The sequence below is a fragment of the Pezoporus wallicus genome, unplaced genomic scaffold (assembly GCF_028554395.1).
Source record: "Pezoporus wallicus isolate ANWC-B61680 ecotype Strahan unplaced genomic scaffold, APGP_CSIRO_Pwel_v1 contig_3058, whole genome shotgun sequence".
Classification (NCBI taxonomy): domain Eukaryota; kingdom Metazoa; phylum Chordata; class Aves; order Psittaciformes; family Psittacidae; genus Pezoporus; species Pezoporus wallicus.
In genome coordinates, this window is record NW_026641153.1 from 6,148,063 (window position 1) to 6,161,434 (window position 13,372).

The 13,372-nt window shown below is 43.7% G+C and overlaps 1 protein-coding gene across 4 annotated transcripts in view; it reads right to left on the reverse strand.

Moving 5' to 3' along the window:
- Positions 1–13,372, reverse strand: part of CAMK1D (calcium/calmodulin dependent protein kinase ID) — a 220,114-nt gene that overhangs the window by 13,289 nt on the left and 193,453 nt on the right. For all 4 annotated transcript variants that reach the window (XM_057422496.1, XM_057422495.1, XM_057422498.1 and 1 more), the window contains 2 exons: positions 10,359–10,471; positions 8,217–8,295 (listed from right to left, as the gene is read on the reverse strand). In XM_057422496.1, coding sequence (XP_057278479.1) covers positions 8,217–8,295; positions 10,359–10,471 — 192 coding nt within the window. The remainder of the gene's footprint in view (positions 1–8,216; positions 8,296–10,358; positions 10,472–13,372) is intronic.

Sequence of the window (13,372 nt, forward strand, 5' to 3'; positions counted from 1 at the left end):
CCTGCTGGCAAAACTCACCCAGGATGTCAGAGAGATGAGAGGAACTACTTACTCTTGGGAAGAAGAGGGACTAAACTGCTATCTCCCAACAGTGGAGAGCCACTAATCCTATCCTGCTGCAGCTAAGTGTTGAGTTATTCAAGAGTACTGGAGCCTGCAGGATTGTGGGCAGGAAGGAGCAAGGTTTCTCATTCAGGGTAGCCCACCTCCAACTGTTTGTCTAACTGCCACTGCTACATAACCTCTATGTCAAGTAGACAGAAAAACTGGTACCATGAGCAAAGCATGGCTCCCAAATGGCGCTTGACATTCTCTCTTGGGTCCCTATGCTGTTGATGGAGATTAGGAGGTGTTTGACAGAAAACTGGGAGATCTTCAGTTCTTGCTTCAAAAAGGATTCCTTCTGATCTCCTCTCTGACAGTAAGGTAAATTGGTCTGGATTTCCCACTGGAGGAAGGCAGATAAAATCTTGTGAGGCAGCATCTAGGTTAAGCATCATGTTCACTGCAGACAGGCCCTAGCAGAGTTTCCCAGTGGGAATGCAGACTGCTAGTCCAAAATGCCATGAACATTATGCTCTGCTCAAGAACAGCTCCTCAGTGAAGGCAGGTGCCCTCAGCACATACCATCTGGGAGCACTGACCATCATACTACAGATCTGTAGATGAAAACGAAGATAAGCACTTAATATATGCATAGCTGCAAGCCAGAGCATCCATTTAGTAACTGATCAAACAGACCAACTGCAAAGAGAAAATTAACTTATATTTGCAAAGAACATTTTCCCTCCAAAGGAATGAAGCATTTGGCTTTATGAACAAGTTGGTTAACAAGATGTAAAAGCACAGATCAAGTTTCCCACTTGTCAAATTCTATTTTGGAAACAGAGACAGAACAAGTTCTTGGGGCATGATAGCCTTGCCAGCTCTTCCAAAAGATCTTTCCTGTCAGTCTCCATACTTGCAAATGCATTTTTGCTATATGAAAATTTTCACTGGGTGTGTAGCTCAAATACAGGCTAGATGTTTTAGGGATCATTTTTTTAAATGCTGATGGTTTCTATAAGAAACTGCTGGTTCCAGTGGTTCACAAAGTGTCTTCTTCCTCCACTAACTCTATGTTCACTATGCAATTCTCATAATCCCAGAAAAAAAGTCTTGGTGTTTCCCAAATAGGCAGGACAGTACTTGTTTACTTAAGAACGAGATGGACAGACAGTCCATGAAGCCCTCAGATGCTACAGTGGTGGGGACCATCCTACATCTAATACCTCTTCAGCAGCGTTAGCACCTTGCAGATGCTAGTTTTTAATACGAGCAAAATAACATCAGTGTTGGGTCTAATTTAGTGTAGCAGGATCCACTCAAACACATGCTGGTATGACAAACAGCATGGCTTAAAGCACAGCCCCAGCTGCCCAAGCTGGCTGTGGGATTGTTCTCCAAGCCACCTTTGAAGAACCGTCCTGTTAATGGTGCAATGTTGTATCAGGAAGACTGTGCTTTTATACTGTATTCTGTACTTGAAGGATCTTGAAACTTACATAAAATACTTGCAGTATTATAGTGTTTATAGTGTAGTTTTGCTTCTAGGAAAACAGAAGAAATGTTAACATTCATTTGCCATTGATGTTTTGCTGGAGATGTGGTGCTTTAAGGACAGAGGCAAGAGAGGTGGAGGTGAGCAGGTATAAGTCATATCTTCTATACATCGACTGGTAGAGTTTGAAAACTGAGATAAGCTTTTGGGCACAGAAACCTACCTCAAGGTGGGTTTCATGAGCGTTATCACATCTATACGGAAGGTATTTAATCATGAACTCCAATTCCCATGCTGACAAGATAATGCATGAAATTTAATAGAGATACTGGTTTTAGAGCATATCACAATCACCCTTCCACCTTTCTCTAATTCTCCAAGTCCACAGGCTATAACCCATCTTGCTTTTCCTTTTAGGGCAAAAAAAAGTTAGCAACTTTCTTTTTAACTCCCTCCCCTGGACAACATATGCTTCTCCTTCAGGAATCAGCTCCATTTTTCCTGAGAAACAGCCACCACCTTCTGTTTCAGAGATGATCAAACTGATGCATATCTAGTCAAACCCTGAGCAACAGTTCCTGGCTTTCCGCTTAACTTGGAAGGTAACTGTCAGGATGGAAGCTTGCTTTTACCAACTATTCCAGTTGGCCGGTAAGAGATACTACTTCTACCTACCACACACATCTACAAACCTAAAATTAAACAGATCAGAATAATGCATGATTCACTATCATGCTGAGCATCATCTAGAATCAAGCAAAGATTGATGAGCCCAACTGGAACATGTTTTTTCTCTCGGTGTTCCCATTTTGCAGCATGTGAAAGCAGCTACAATGGTTAGGGGAACTTCATGTTGAAGCTGGTTTTTCATCCAGTTGTAAATGTATGTGTCTCAACACACAGAATTGGATACCAAGAGCCACAATCTAACAACTCTCTGTCACAAATACTTCCACTGAAGCTAAGAAGAGTATTTCTCATGAATAACCGTAAGAAATCTAGCCCTGCATGCGGGAGGCATCTAATCTAATGATCAAATATTATTTCATAGTATCTAATTTATTATAACTTTCTATCTGGGTTCAAAGCGATCACAGCGATTTATCAATGTATTAGTATTACCATACTAATTCTAAGCTTTGAGAGGAACCTCCAACAAAGTCCCTCATCTACCATTATTTTCTGAACATTCATATAGAAGGCAGCAAACTCAAATGTTGTGCTGGCCAAACAGTACTTGGAAATACTCTTGAGCATGATGACAGGAAACATGGAGTTAGCTGTAATGGATGATGTCGGAGGATCGTAACTCTTCTATACATACACACGCACACATATATATACACACATACCCCACATGCATGCGTATAAATATACACACACACATACTCTATCAGTGATGCTCCAAAATAAATAGAGTGCAGGGACAAGCTTGATAAGAGTTTGATTTAATGTTGTAAACATCAGCAGTTCCCTTCAGGAAGCCCTTTTCACACTTCAAACAACATAGTCTGAGAACTGAGCTCTTTGTAAACCATGTCCTTTCCCTGGGTGGAAATTATTATCTGGCTCATGCTCTCTGGCACATAATAAACACTCGGGGTCATGGTCACAATTTTCAGAGGCTCAGTCCTTGCCAAAGCTTTGTGATTCTTCGGCGTAGGCGGGATGGATGTTGGCAGGTCCCAAGTATCTGCTCCCCCCCTGCACAAGCAGTGGGGAGAGGCGAAGGCCACACTTATACCTGCGGACATAAGTGTCTAATTTAGGTGCCACAATCTCCTTTTCCCCTTTACAGTCTACAGGGAGACAATACATACAACACCCTTTAATTTAGATGTCCCAAGTTGCCTTTGATGCCATAATGAGCTTCAGCACACAGCTCTAAATCCCATTTAAGGTCACTTGGGTAATGTGTGACAGAGACAAATTCATGGAACACCTAATTCCTACACTGGCTTCCTAACTGTTGGACTTTTCTCTTCCCCCCCCCCCCCCCCCCAAACTGTTTTCTCTCCCTTTGACCTGAGCCTGGAGGCTGAATTTGGGGCTGTAGAACCCAGCTTGACCTGACAGGGAGCACAGTGTGATCCTATAGCTATGGAAAAAACAGGTCCCCAGCTTCCTGCTGCTTGCCCTTAATCACTGCAATCTGAGCAACTGCCCTAAACAGAATGTGGGCTCTGACAAGGCAATATATTTAATAAACTTAATTGCTGCCATTAATACAAGCTAGGGAAACATTAAAATGTATCAAGCTGCAGCAAAATTACCCCACTCTTTTGTTACCTTCATTTTCCACATCCTTTTTGAAAAGTCACAGTGGAACAGCTAGGCAGAACATTGCACCTCTGCAACACACCATAAACAGTGCAAACATCAGTGAAAGATATGCTATAAAGTAAATAACTTTTCCAATGGAAAGCATAAGTCACCTGTATATTCAACTGGAGAAATCTGTATAAATGGGCAGATTGTACAGGCCGGGGTGTAATCATTATACCAATAAGTCTTACACATTGTACTGTTTCCACTACAATACTTCACTGCAATTATTAGACTCCTTTTCTGCCAACTCCAAGTTTAACATACCGTCCCCCTGCCAAGGTCTTTTGATTATAAATAGCAAAACATCACGTAAATGCAAGCATGTGGGGAGCAGATACAGCCCAGAAAAGTGGGCCATTGGGAAGAAGTATTTACTTTTTTTAGGGTCTGATCCTGTACAAACATTTCGTCATGTGAATAACTGGCTATTCAAGAGCAGTTTCCCAAAATTCAAAGAGATTATTAACCTTAAAGGCACAAAAGTAACATCTTGCAAAATCCAGTTCTTGCAAGCCTTGTTTGGAAGTCTTAATAGAACCATGGTAATTAAAATAAGAGGTATGTTTTGGAATCAGTCTGTTTTTCACAAATGTTACATATTGAAACAACAAATTCTCATGCAGTTAACTACTTTTATCACAGTAAGATTGTGATTAACATGCATGTGTTAAGTACTTACGATTTAATAGATTTCTTTCTAATTTGTGGCTGATCCCAATGATCTGATACTGCAGGGGCAGATTTCACAGGAGGAAGGAAAAGGGTAAGCTGGAAAATGTCACTACACAGAGTCAGTTCATCATATACATCCCTGGCAGTGTTTAAGGCCAGGTTGGACGGGGCTTGAACAACCTGCTTTAGTGGAAGGTGTCCCTGCCCATGGCAAGGGGTGGAACTGGATGAGCTTTAAGGTCCCTTCCATCTCAAACTATTCTATGTTTATCTACCATTTGCACAGTACCAATGACTTGGGTAGATGTTCTCTGTTCTGCTGGTGAGACGGGGAGACAATACCCAACTCAGTGGCAAAACTCCCATTAACCTCAGTGGAATCAGGATTTCACTTCCTGCAAACTCTAAGGTTCAAAGATGCTTCTCCAGTTACCTTGATCTACAGAACCAGTTTGTGCAGACACCTCTATGAGATGCCATTAAGTGCTACTTGACACTGTAGCTGACCATTGAGAAGAAGCATAGAGCTGTCTTCCTCCTCTACCAAAAAGGCCTTCCTCTCCTTCAAACAGGAGGATGTCATTGCAACAGATATAATGGCTAGAATAAGACAGAAGCAGTAAAAACCTCATTATTTCCTGGCATAAGCAATCTGGGTAGAAAACGTTTCTTGAGCAATGGCTTGGCAAAAGGAGATCCTATCACTAACTCTAAAATAACAGATAATATCCAGGTGAGTAGCATTGATTATCCAAAAAGGCATTTATCACTGTAGGATCCAAACCCTCCAAAAAATCGCTCTCCAGAGATGTCGATAACTACAACACTAGTGTTACAGGAAGCCTTTCAGAGCAAGGGGGAATGAGACACTGAGTTCTGTTCAAGAGCATACTAGGGAGGACAGAGGCAGATCTGAAGCTTTATCTTTGGAAACCTCCACTTTGCTTTCACTGGACAACTGTTCTTCTGTAATCCAGTGGCACATACTGTCTCTGTGTTGAAGGGAGGCGGATTTGGGATATGAATTGGAGACGTGATGAATATCTTAAGGCTCCCTACTGCAGTGCCATTTGTATGTCTGGCACTTCAAAGGCTGACCAGTGATTTACATGGCTGGGAGGTAGCCCTGAATGTGAACCACTGCCTTGCAAAGTCAGCCCGGCAGAAGACAATCCCCTGCCACAGAAATGGGGTAAACCCCTTTTTGGGTGAGTTGTTTTTAAATGGAAGATTCGATTTTGTAGAAAATATAAAGAATTATGGAGCAGTCTGTGAGTTTCCATTGGCTCCTGGCCATGACATGCAAATGAAAAGAAAAAAAGGGGAATGAAAATACTTTTTATCATTTTGTTCCTTTAGGAGGGCCCAGAAGCCGTGTGTGTCACAAGTGCCACGTTTCTTTGTTGCACTCCAGCAACCAACACAGATGTAGTGGGGCCAAGAGCTGGATGCTTAGTGTTTTGTGTATCTTGGATGTAAGGCTTTGGAAAATCTGCCTCTGAGTTCTACAAATGGTCACCTCATTCTCTGCTGGGAGTTGCATTCCCATTGTTTATTCTGTATTTCTAATACTGACTGTTGTAACTTGTTTAATTTCCTGAGGCTCAGGTCAGTATCATATAGAAATGTCTTCAGTTGTTGGGGTTAGGCTTTCTTTTTGTTTCATCTCATGAAACCTGGATTTCATTTCCCAAATTTCCTTTTTGTCACACAGACAACGGAGTTATTGATGGGACAAGGGAAAAGGGCAGGCCCAGGCCTTGACTTCTCATCTCTTGTTTGTATTGATGCCAGGCACTGATGCAGCTAAAAAACGTCTCTTTTGTTTCTCCTTGTCATTGGCATGGGGGATGGAAACCAAGAACCTTGCTTTTCTTAATGACTTATATTGCATTCTGCATCACAAGCCTTTCCTAAAACTTTTTAATTCTTAAAGGCTGAGGCTAAATCTTACCTTCAGCCTAATTTGTAATCACAGTGACAGTCTGCAGTCAGACAGTGGTACATCATTCCCACTATGAAGAAATCAGTGCCATTTCACTGTATTTCTACCACTTGTGTAGTCATTACTTACTGAACACCTTCATGAGTGTCAAATCATTAATTAATGATGGGGTAATTCATCAGCAAGCCAGAAGGTAAAAACCTGTGAAAGGATTTACATCTAGTCCCAGGACTGAAAACAGCAATGAGACAAGATAAATCAGTGAGTGTCAGAGACAGAAGCCACAACTAAGTACTTGTTCTAGAGCTACAGCCATTAAGTTTTACTCTGCTTTGAAATTTAATACAATTTTAAGCTGGGTACCAAGTTCTGTCCCTTCATGGACAGAAAGGTTGAGGAGTGTATCCAAAACCCATGTCTGTTAAGGAGGCAGAAATGACAAGAGCCCTGCTGATATATCTCCCCAGCCTCAAAGGGATGCAGACTCCATCCTCCAAACAAATGTCTCCATATCCCAGCAGAAAGCAGTGCTATCTTAGAACACACTGACAATTTCTATGCCTGCGCTTTTCTTACCATGCACTTTATACTCAACTACACTACTTGAGGCTTATCTCTGTGCTCAAATTGCATCACGAAGATGGTTTTGAGGTCCATCAGGCTGTAGAGCTAGTTATGACTCTGGTCCAGTTGCTTTTCTGAGAGGCTATGGACACTAAAGAAAACCTGTTGCCCTGAAAATGCACAGCCTAATGCTTTTATCCAGCCAGTGCTCCAGAAGCTGCAGAAAGGAAATGGTATTTGTGGTAACTGTGATAACATAAAAACACAGTCTAATGTGCACCTGGGGTGAAAATGTTGTGCCATTGATTCCCTTCTGTTGCCACTATTATAACAACCAAAATAATATCAAGCTTCATATATAATGATCCCTCTCTAAAAGGCTTACATCTAGAGCCCATTTGCAGGTGCAGCTGGTAGTGTGGGGTGATACTCTTGTCACTCAGGGTTGGTCAAAAGTACATGAGCCACTCTTCCTTCAGCTACATAATCCTTGGGTAACTTTGGTGAAGTCATCCATGTGCAAAGGCACCATCTGATTTAAAGCACTTAGCTAAGGTCTAAATTACAAATAGAGTCAGACCACGTACTTTTCTGTAGTCCCTGCAGAGAGATAGCATTGCTATATTCAATTCAGCCTCAGTTTATCCCCCCTTTAGGGTTTCCTATCTCCCCCATTCAACAAGAGAGAATAACAGCATGTGAAATCAGCCCCCTGCTGCAAGGAGGAGGTGTACTATCACCTGTGAAGCACAGATGAGGACTTTCTACTTCATGGGGTGCTCTTAAGTGCTCTGATACTACTTTAGCAAGGACCTCAGGAGCAGGTTGATACCCAGCTGTACATCTGCAGACTTTGACCTTTTGCCCCACAATATGATTTCTCGGTTCAACTATTTTGGCATATCCCACTGCTCCACTATAGTCAACATACATAATTCAGCATTTCACTGAATTGTGGTACAGAGACTCAATAGGTTGGTGCTTGAGGTTAAAATCCATCATGGTTTTCCAGGAAAATCTGGAGGACAAAAGTGGGGGTTGTAAGAATAAAAACCCAGAGTTATTTAGTAGAGGTTAGCATACTACGAGACAGACGTCACTTCCACCCATGAATGTAGAATGATGCTCTCTGCTCTGAAGGGTTTCACACAGCAGACTATAGCTTACCAAGGGTGCCGTGCTGCTTGCTCACAGGTGTATCTTTTATTAGGGTCCTTCTCCATCAAATTCCGAATGAAGTCTTTAGCTGTAAAAAAACAGAATAATTTAAAGCAGTAGGTTTGGTGCCCAGTTCTGCTGCCATATGACCAGCCAACAGCACTGATCAGGCTACCAACTGCCATCTGGCCACAGCACCAGGAATAGCCCTGAGTCATTTGTCATTTATTAGCATGGATATAACTGAAGTGACTTAGGACAAAATCCAGGCTATTTAGTATGGCAGATGAAACCTGAAGGCATCTATGCCTGCAGGTATATTTAGGAGTGGGATGGTAATACAGAGTCAGCAGAGTACAAGCCTGCCAGCTCCCTGGTCAGCCAACTGCCTCTGACCAACTTTGTGGTCTGAATATGGCCACAGCTGTTGGAGATGCTGATAAAGAGTGGGAAAGGCAAGGAGAACACCACAATAAGAGGCACTTCTCATTGCTCACTCCAAGCAATCACATGCATTGGCAGCTTCAAGGACATGCAGCAGATTTAAAAACAAGTTACTGAGGAAAACGGACTCCCTTGAGCATGAGGTAGTGTGCTTTTAATTGACACTCTAATGGAAGGAAGGGAGATTGCAGCATGGCATGCATCCAGTAGTTTCAGGAGAGAGCTCCTGAAAGAGCCACAGCAAAGCCAAATATGGGAGGAAAATCTTTGTGCTGATTAAGGTGGTGGACTTTGCCCCAATATGCAAAGGGGTCTGCCAGCAGACCTTCATACTTTCTCTGAAATCCCTTATGGGCTTAAAAACACTTCTCATCACATATAATTTTAGGCAATCCATCACAGCGATATCTGGACAACAGATGCAAGCAGCATGAAATGTTGTTCTATGCTGAGATAACAGGATATATAATCTTCAAAATGAAACACTTCTTTTTATATCTCCCCTGCCTTAATCAGTAGTATTAATGCATCAGAAAACTGCATTTTTAGGGTTATTTCTATATGATAAAATATTCCTAGAATTCATTTCTTCTGCATGAAATGACAGACATTCCCACGGGTTGGACAAAGCAAGGACACTGAGCTTGCGTGACCTCTTGGAGACCACACACCACGTCAGTGGCACATGCAGGGTGCAATGCTGAACATGTCCCTGATGCCACATACAGACAGTGATGCTGGTAGACAATGAGCCATGCTGGAGCCAGAAGCTTGTATAGGCACATTTGCCTGTAACAGGTTGGTGTATCTGCCTCTCTGACAGACTAGAGCCAGGGCAGGCGGGCACTATGGGTTCATAGAATCATAGAATGGTTTGTGTTGGAAGGGACCTTAAAGCTCACCCAGTTCCACCCCCTGCCACAGGCAGGGACACCTTCTGCTAGAGCAGGTTGCTCCAAGCCCCTGTGTCCAACCTGGCCTTGAACACTGCCAGGGATGGGGCAGCCACAGCTTCTTTGGGCACCCTGTGCCAGAGCCTCAGCACCCTCATAGTTAAGAATTTCTTCCTAATGTCTAATCTAAACCTACCCTCTGTCAGTTTAAAACCTTTGCCCTTGTCCTATCCCTATAGGCCCTTGTAAAATGTCCCTCTCCAGATTTCTTGTTGGCTCCTTTAAGGTATTGGCTACATGTCTTCTGCACTTGGCAAGCACATGGGCAACTATCTGGATCCAACCACGCAGACAGCAACCCCAGTTTCTGAATGTGCTTACCTGCTTCATTTGGAAGCCATTAATTTCTTGGGTTCTTTGCTGTATACACTGCAAACTTGCTTTGGACCTGCAGTGCAGCATCAGTGACAGATCCAAACTAGTTTGCCACCTTATTATTGACACATAAACCACCTGGTTTTTATTTGGATATGATGAAGAAATTAATCTGCTTTGTCTTCTTGGCAGTCTCCTGCTATCTCCATCTTCTATTCCAGCTATGTTTAGTGCTTTGTGTGGGGCTGGACAAAATGGTACTTAATTTGTTCTCCTGCAAAACTATTTCAGCTGAAAGAAATGTACATTCCCAACAGTTTTCAGTTAAAAGAAGCTCCACAGATGGTGGATGGTGCATTCTCACACCCAGAGGAGGATATCTGCAACAGGCACACATGCATGCACGGTTGTTGCAATTAAATGAGCAGTAGCTTCTTACCAGACTCAGAGATGTCATCCCAATACGGAGAGTCAAACTCATACTCCGCCTTAAGGATCTGCTCAAAGAGCTTGGAGTCATTTTCGTCGTAGAAAGGGGGATACCCACAAAGCCTAATGGAGGACAAGAAAAGAGAGATGTGACCCTTGGACCTGTCTCTGCCCAGAATGTGAGAAAGGGGGAGGGAGAAGAAGGAGAAGTTCTTGTTTAAGACTTGTCCCAATAAGTTTTCAAGCAGGCAGGCTCTACCATGACAGAGTTTTGTTCAGGGATGTGTAAACCCACTTCTGAAGATTGGCCCTATCCTGCACAAATTGGAATTCTGCATGGTAACCTGGTGCTGTTGACCCTACACTGACATGCAGATATCCTGGCCTGCCTCTGCATGCTTTTGGGTGTTTAGCCAGAGGAGCTATTTTACACAGTCAGGAGCCCTTCCGTCCTCTCCTATACATGTGGTAAGAGGAGCTTTCATGGGCTACACCCACAGGGCACCAGTGGCATCAGGCTGGCTTGGAGCACAACCCATGATCTCAACATTGTGCAAGAGACCACAGCTGTATAGGAATGTTTGCTGGGCAACTGGGGAGCCACTGGACAACGCATGGACTTCTTGGGAAGGAATAGCTGGTGAAAAGCAGGACAAGGAGCCACACAGAGCTATCAGACAAAGGGCAGGCTACATCTGCAGGTTTTGCTGGGCTCTGCATCCCCAGGGACAATGAGGATGATGTCTGGGAGTCACTCCACCTCTGCAGAAGAGCCTTCATGGGCTGCACATGGACCTGCTGCTTCTGCTGCTGCAGAGGCACATGGAGAGCCTCTCCTTTTCTCACGTCTGCAAGTGATTTTGTTGCCCACACCTATTTGCCTATCTTGCCTGTGGCTAACCCCAGTCCTGTCCTGGTTTTCAGCATTTATAGTCAGATTTCTCAGGACACCTACCCTGGGACAAGCAGGACATTGAACATTTGCCAAGTTTGAGCTAAAATACTCAGGATGCATCCTCCCAGTACTGCAGACAGCAGGATAATCACTGGGACAATATAGGGCTCCTCCAGTCATGGGAAAACCAGATCCAGCACTGCATTAAGGAAACACAGCCATAAAACTCATGTGTTGGAGATCCCTCATGTCCAGCTGATGCTTCATGCCCCCTCTGTACAGACATGCCAGCAAAGATACCCCTTCCTCAAACTTTAATACCAACCTTGGTTAAGTGCCAGATTTACCTCTGAGGCTTGTTCGAGGTTTTAGCAAACCCATCTTGCTCACAGTTAACAGGCCTTTCTGCCCCTATTGTCTCATATAGAGATGATGCATTTTTTTCTCTTATCTCTAATCCATGGTGCAAATCATTCTTTCACATTCTGCACTGATACTGAAATGATTTTCCCCTACAGTTTTCTTAAACCCTGAATTAATCAACCTCAACAAAGCATTTCAGTGGAGAGAGCCAGCCATTATAAACAGACTGAAGATCTAGCTGAAAAACTACACTGTAGCAACAACAGAGCATGGGGGGAGAACTGTAAGAAATGAAATACTTAAGTTATTTATAACCCAAAGCCAGCTGGCTGCCCTGGAGGTTATTTGAACCAACTCAACACTTGAGGGTGAAAGGAGCAATGTTTTGTTAGCCCTGAAGAGCCAGTGTGCTTGATAAATAATTTAAATACGGAGATGTTGATCTGCATCTGGTCCATCTTGACCTGGAAGAACTCTACTGAAATCTGCACCATTATAATGAAACTCTGTGATTCAAGTGAATCAGAAATGTCTCTTTTTCTTGCAAAGCAGATGAGCCAGTCCTCGTTTGTGTCACACTGGATGACTGCCATGATCAAAATAAAGTAAGATAACCTCATGCCAGACAACCATTTACATTCAGAGCAGGGCTGCATGCCTGCTTAATGGGCACAAGCTTGTGTATGGGGCTCAATGCAGCAACTCCTACGTGAAGCCCGGTGGTGGAAGTGGCGTATAAGAAGGTCCATTAAAAATGGTGCATTTAAGCAAAAAGCCACTATACATCTGGATAATGAAGGAAAAATCTGGAAACTTAATGAAGATACTGGATCCACAACCAGGATTCAGCTCTGTAGGTAGCTATGAAGAAACTTGCTTCAATGTAATGAGTATCAGCCCTACAGTCTTGTGGGGGAATGCACAAACTGGTTTTCACCTTCCTCCTCTTTTGTCACAACCCTCAAGATTTTGGGTGCTTTACTGAGGGGTTTGGAAATGCTGGAGTTGACAGCACTGCAGATGGATGGCCACTGGGGTAGAGATGCCAGGGATGGAGGAAAACAACTCCTCCAAAGGCACTGGGAGCCTGAACCTCTTCCCTGGGGAACTCAAGGGGCTCTGTATGAGAAGCCTGACAGCCCTTCATTAATTCCTTGCCTTCCTCAGCACTTTATTTAAACAAACCCAAAATGTTCTGATAAAGCACTTTACGGCGAGCAGACAGCGCTGTGCATGCCCAGGCACTGGCAGGCTGCTCCAGAGAGAAATAACTCTCTTAAAATGTGCACTGTGCTAATTACCTTGGCAAAGGTACAAGAGCACAAGTTAGGGCTGCTGTGATTTATACACGCTCGTGGCAGCAAAAGGTAGGCGCAAACCACTGAGCAGCATAGAGCTGCAGGGCTATAACCCTGCTGGAGGGGAGCAGAGAGACATGAACCCCTGCAAAAGCCTCAGCCTCTCCAGAGCCTTTCAATCCTTCTCCTGCAGGCATCCAGCTCTTCCCCTGCTCCTCTGTATGGCCTGAGTATCTACATGTCTGGGGTATCTGAGTTTATTGCAGGTGTGTTTGCCGGGAAGGCTGATACATGAGGAAAGTTAGCGTCATGCAGGAAGGTATCCATACTGCTGGGAGCTGGGCACAGGGCAGAAAACAGCCTCTTTGAGCACAGCTTTTCCCTTGCTAGGGAGAGCTTGAGACATGTTAGTTGCTATTACAGGTCATGGGCAGGGATATCCTTCCAAACCAGCCCCTGCCTGAGAGC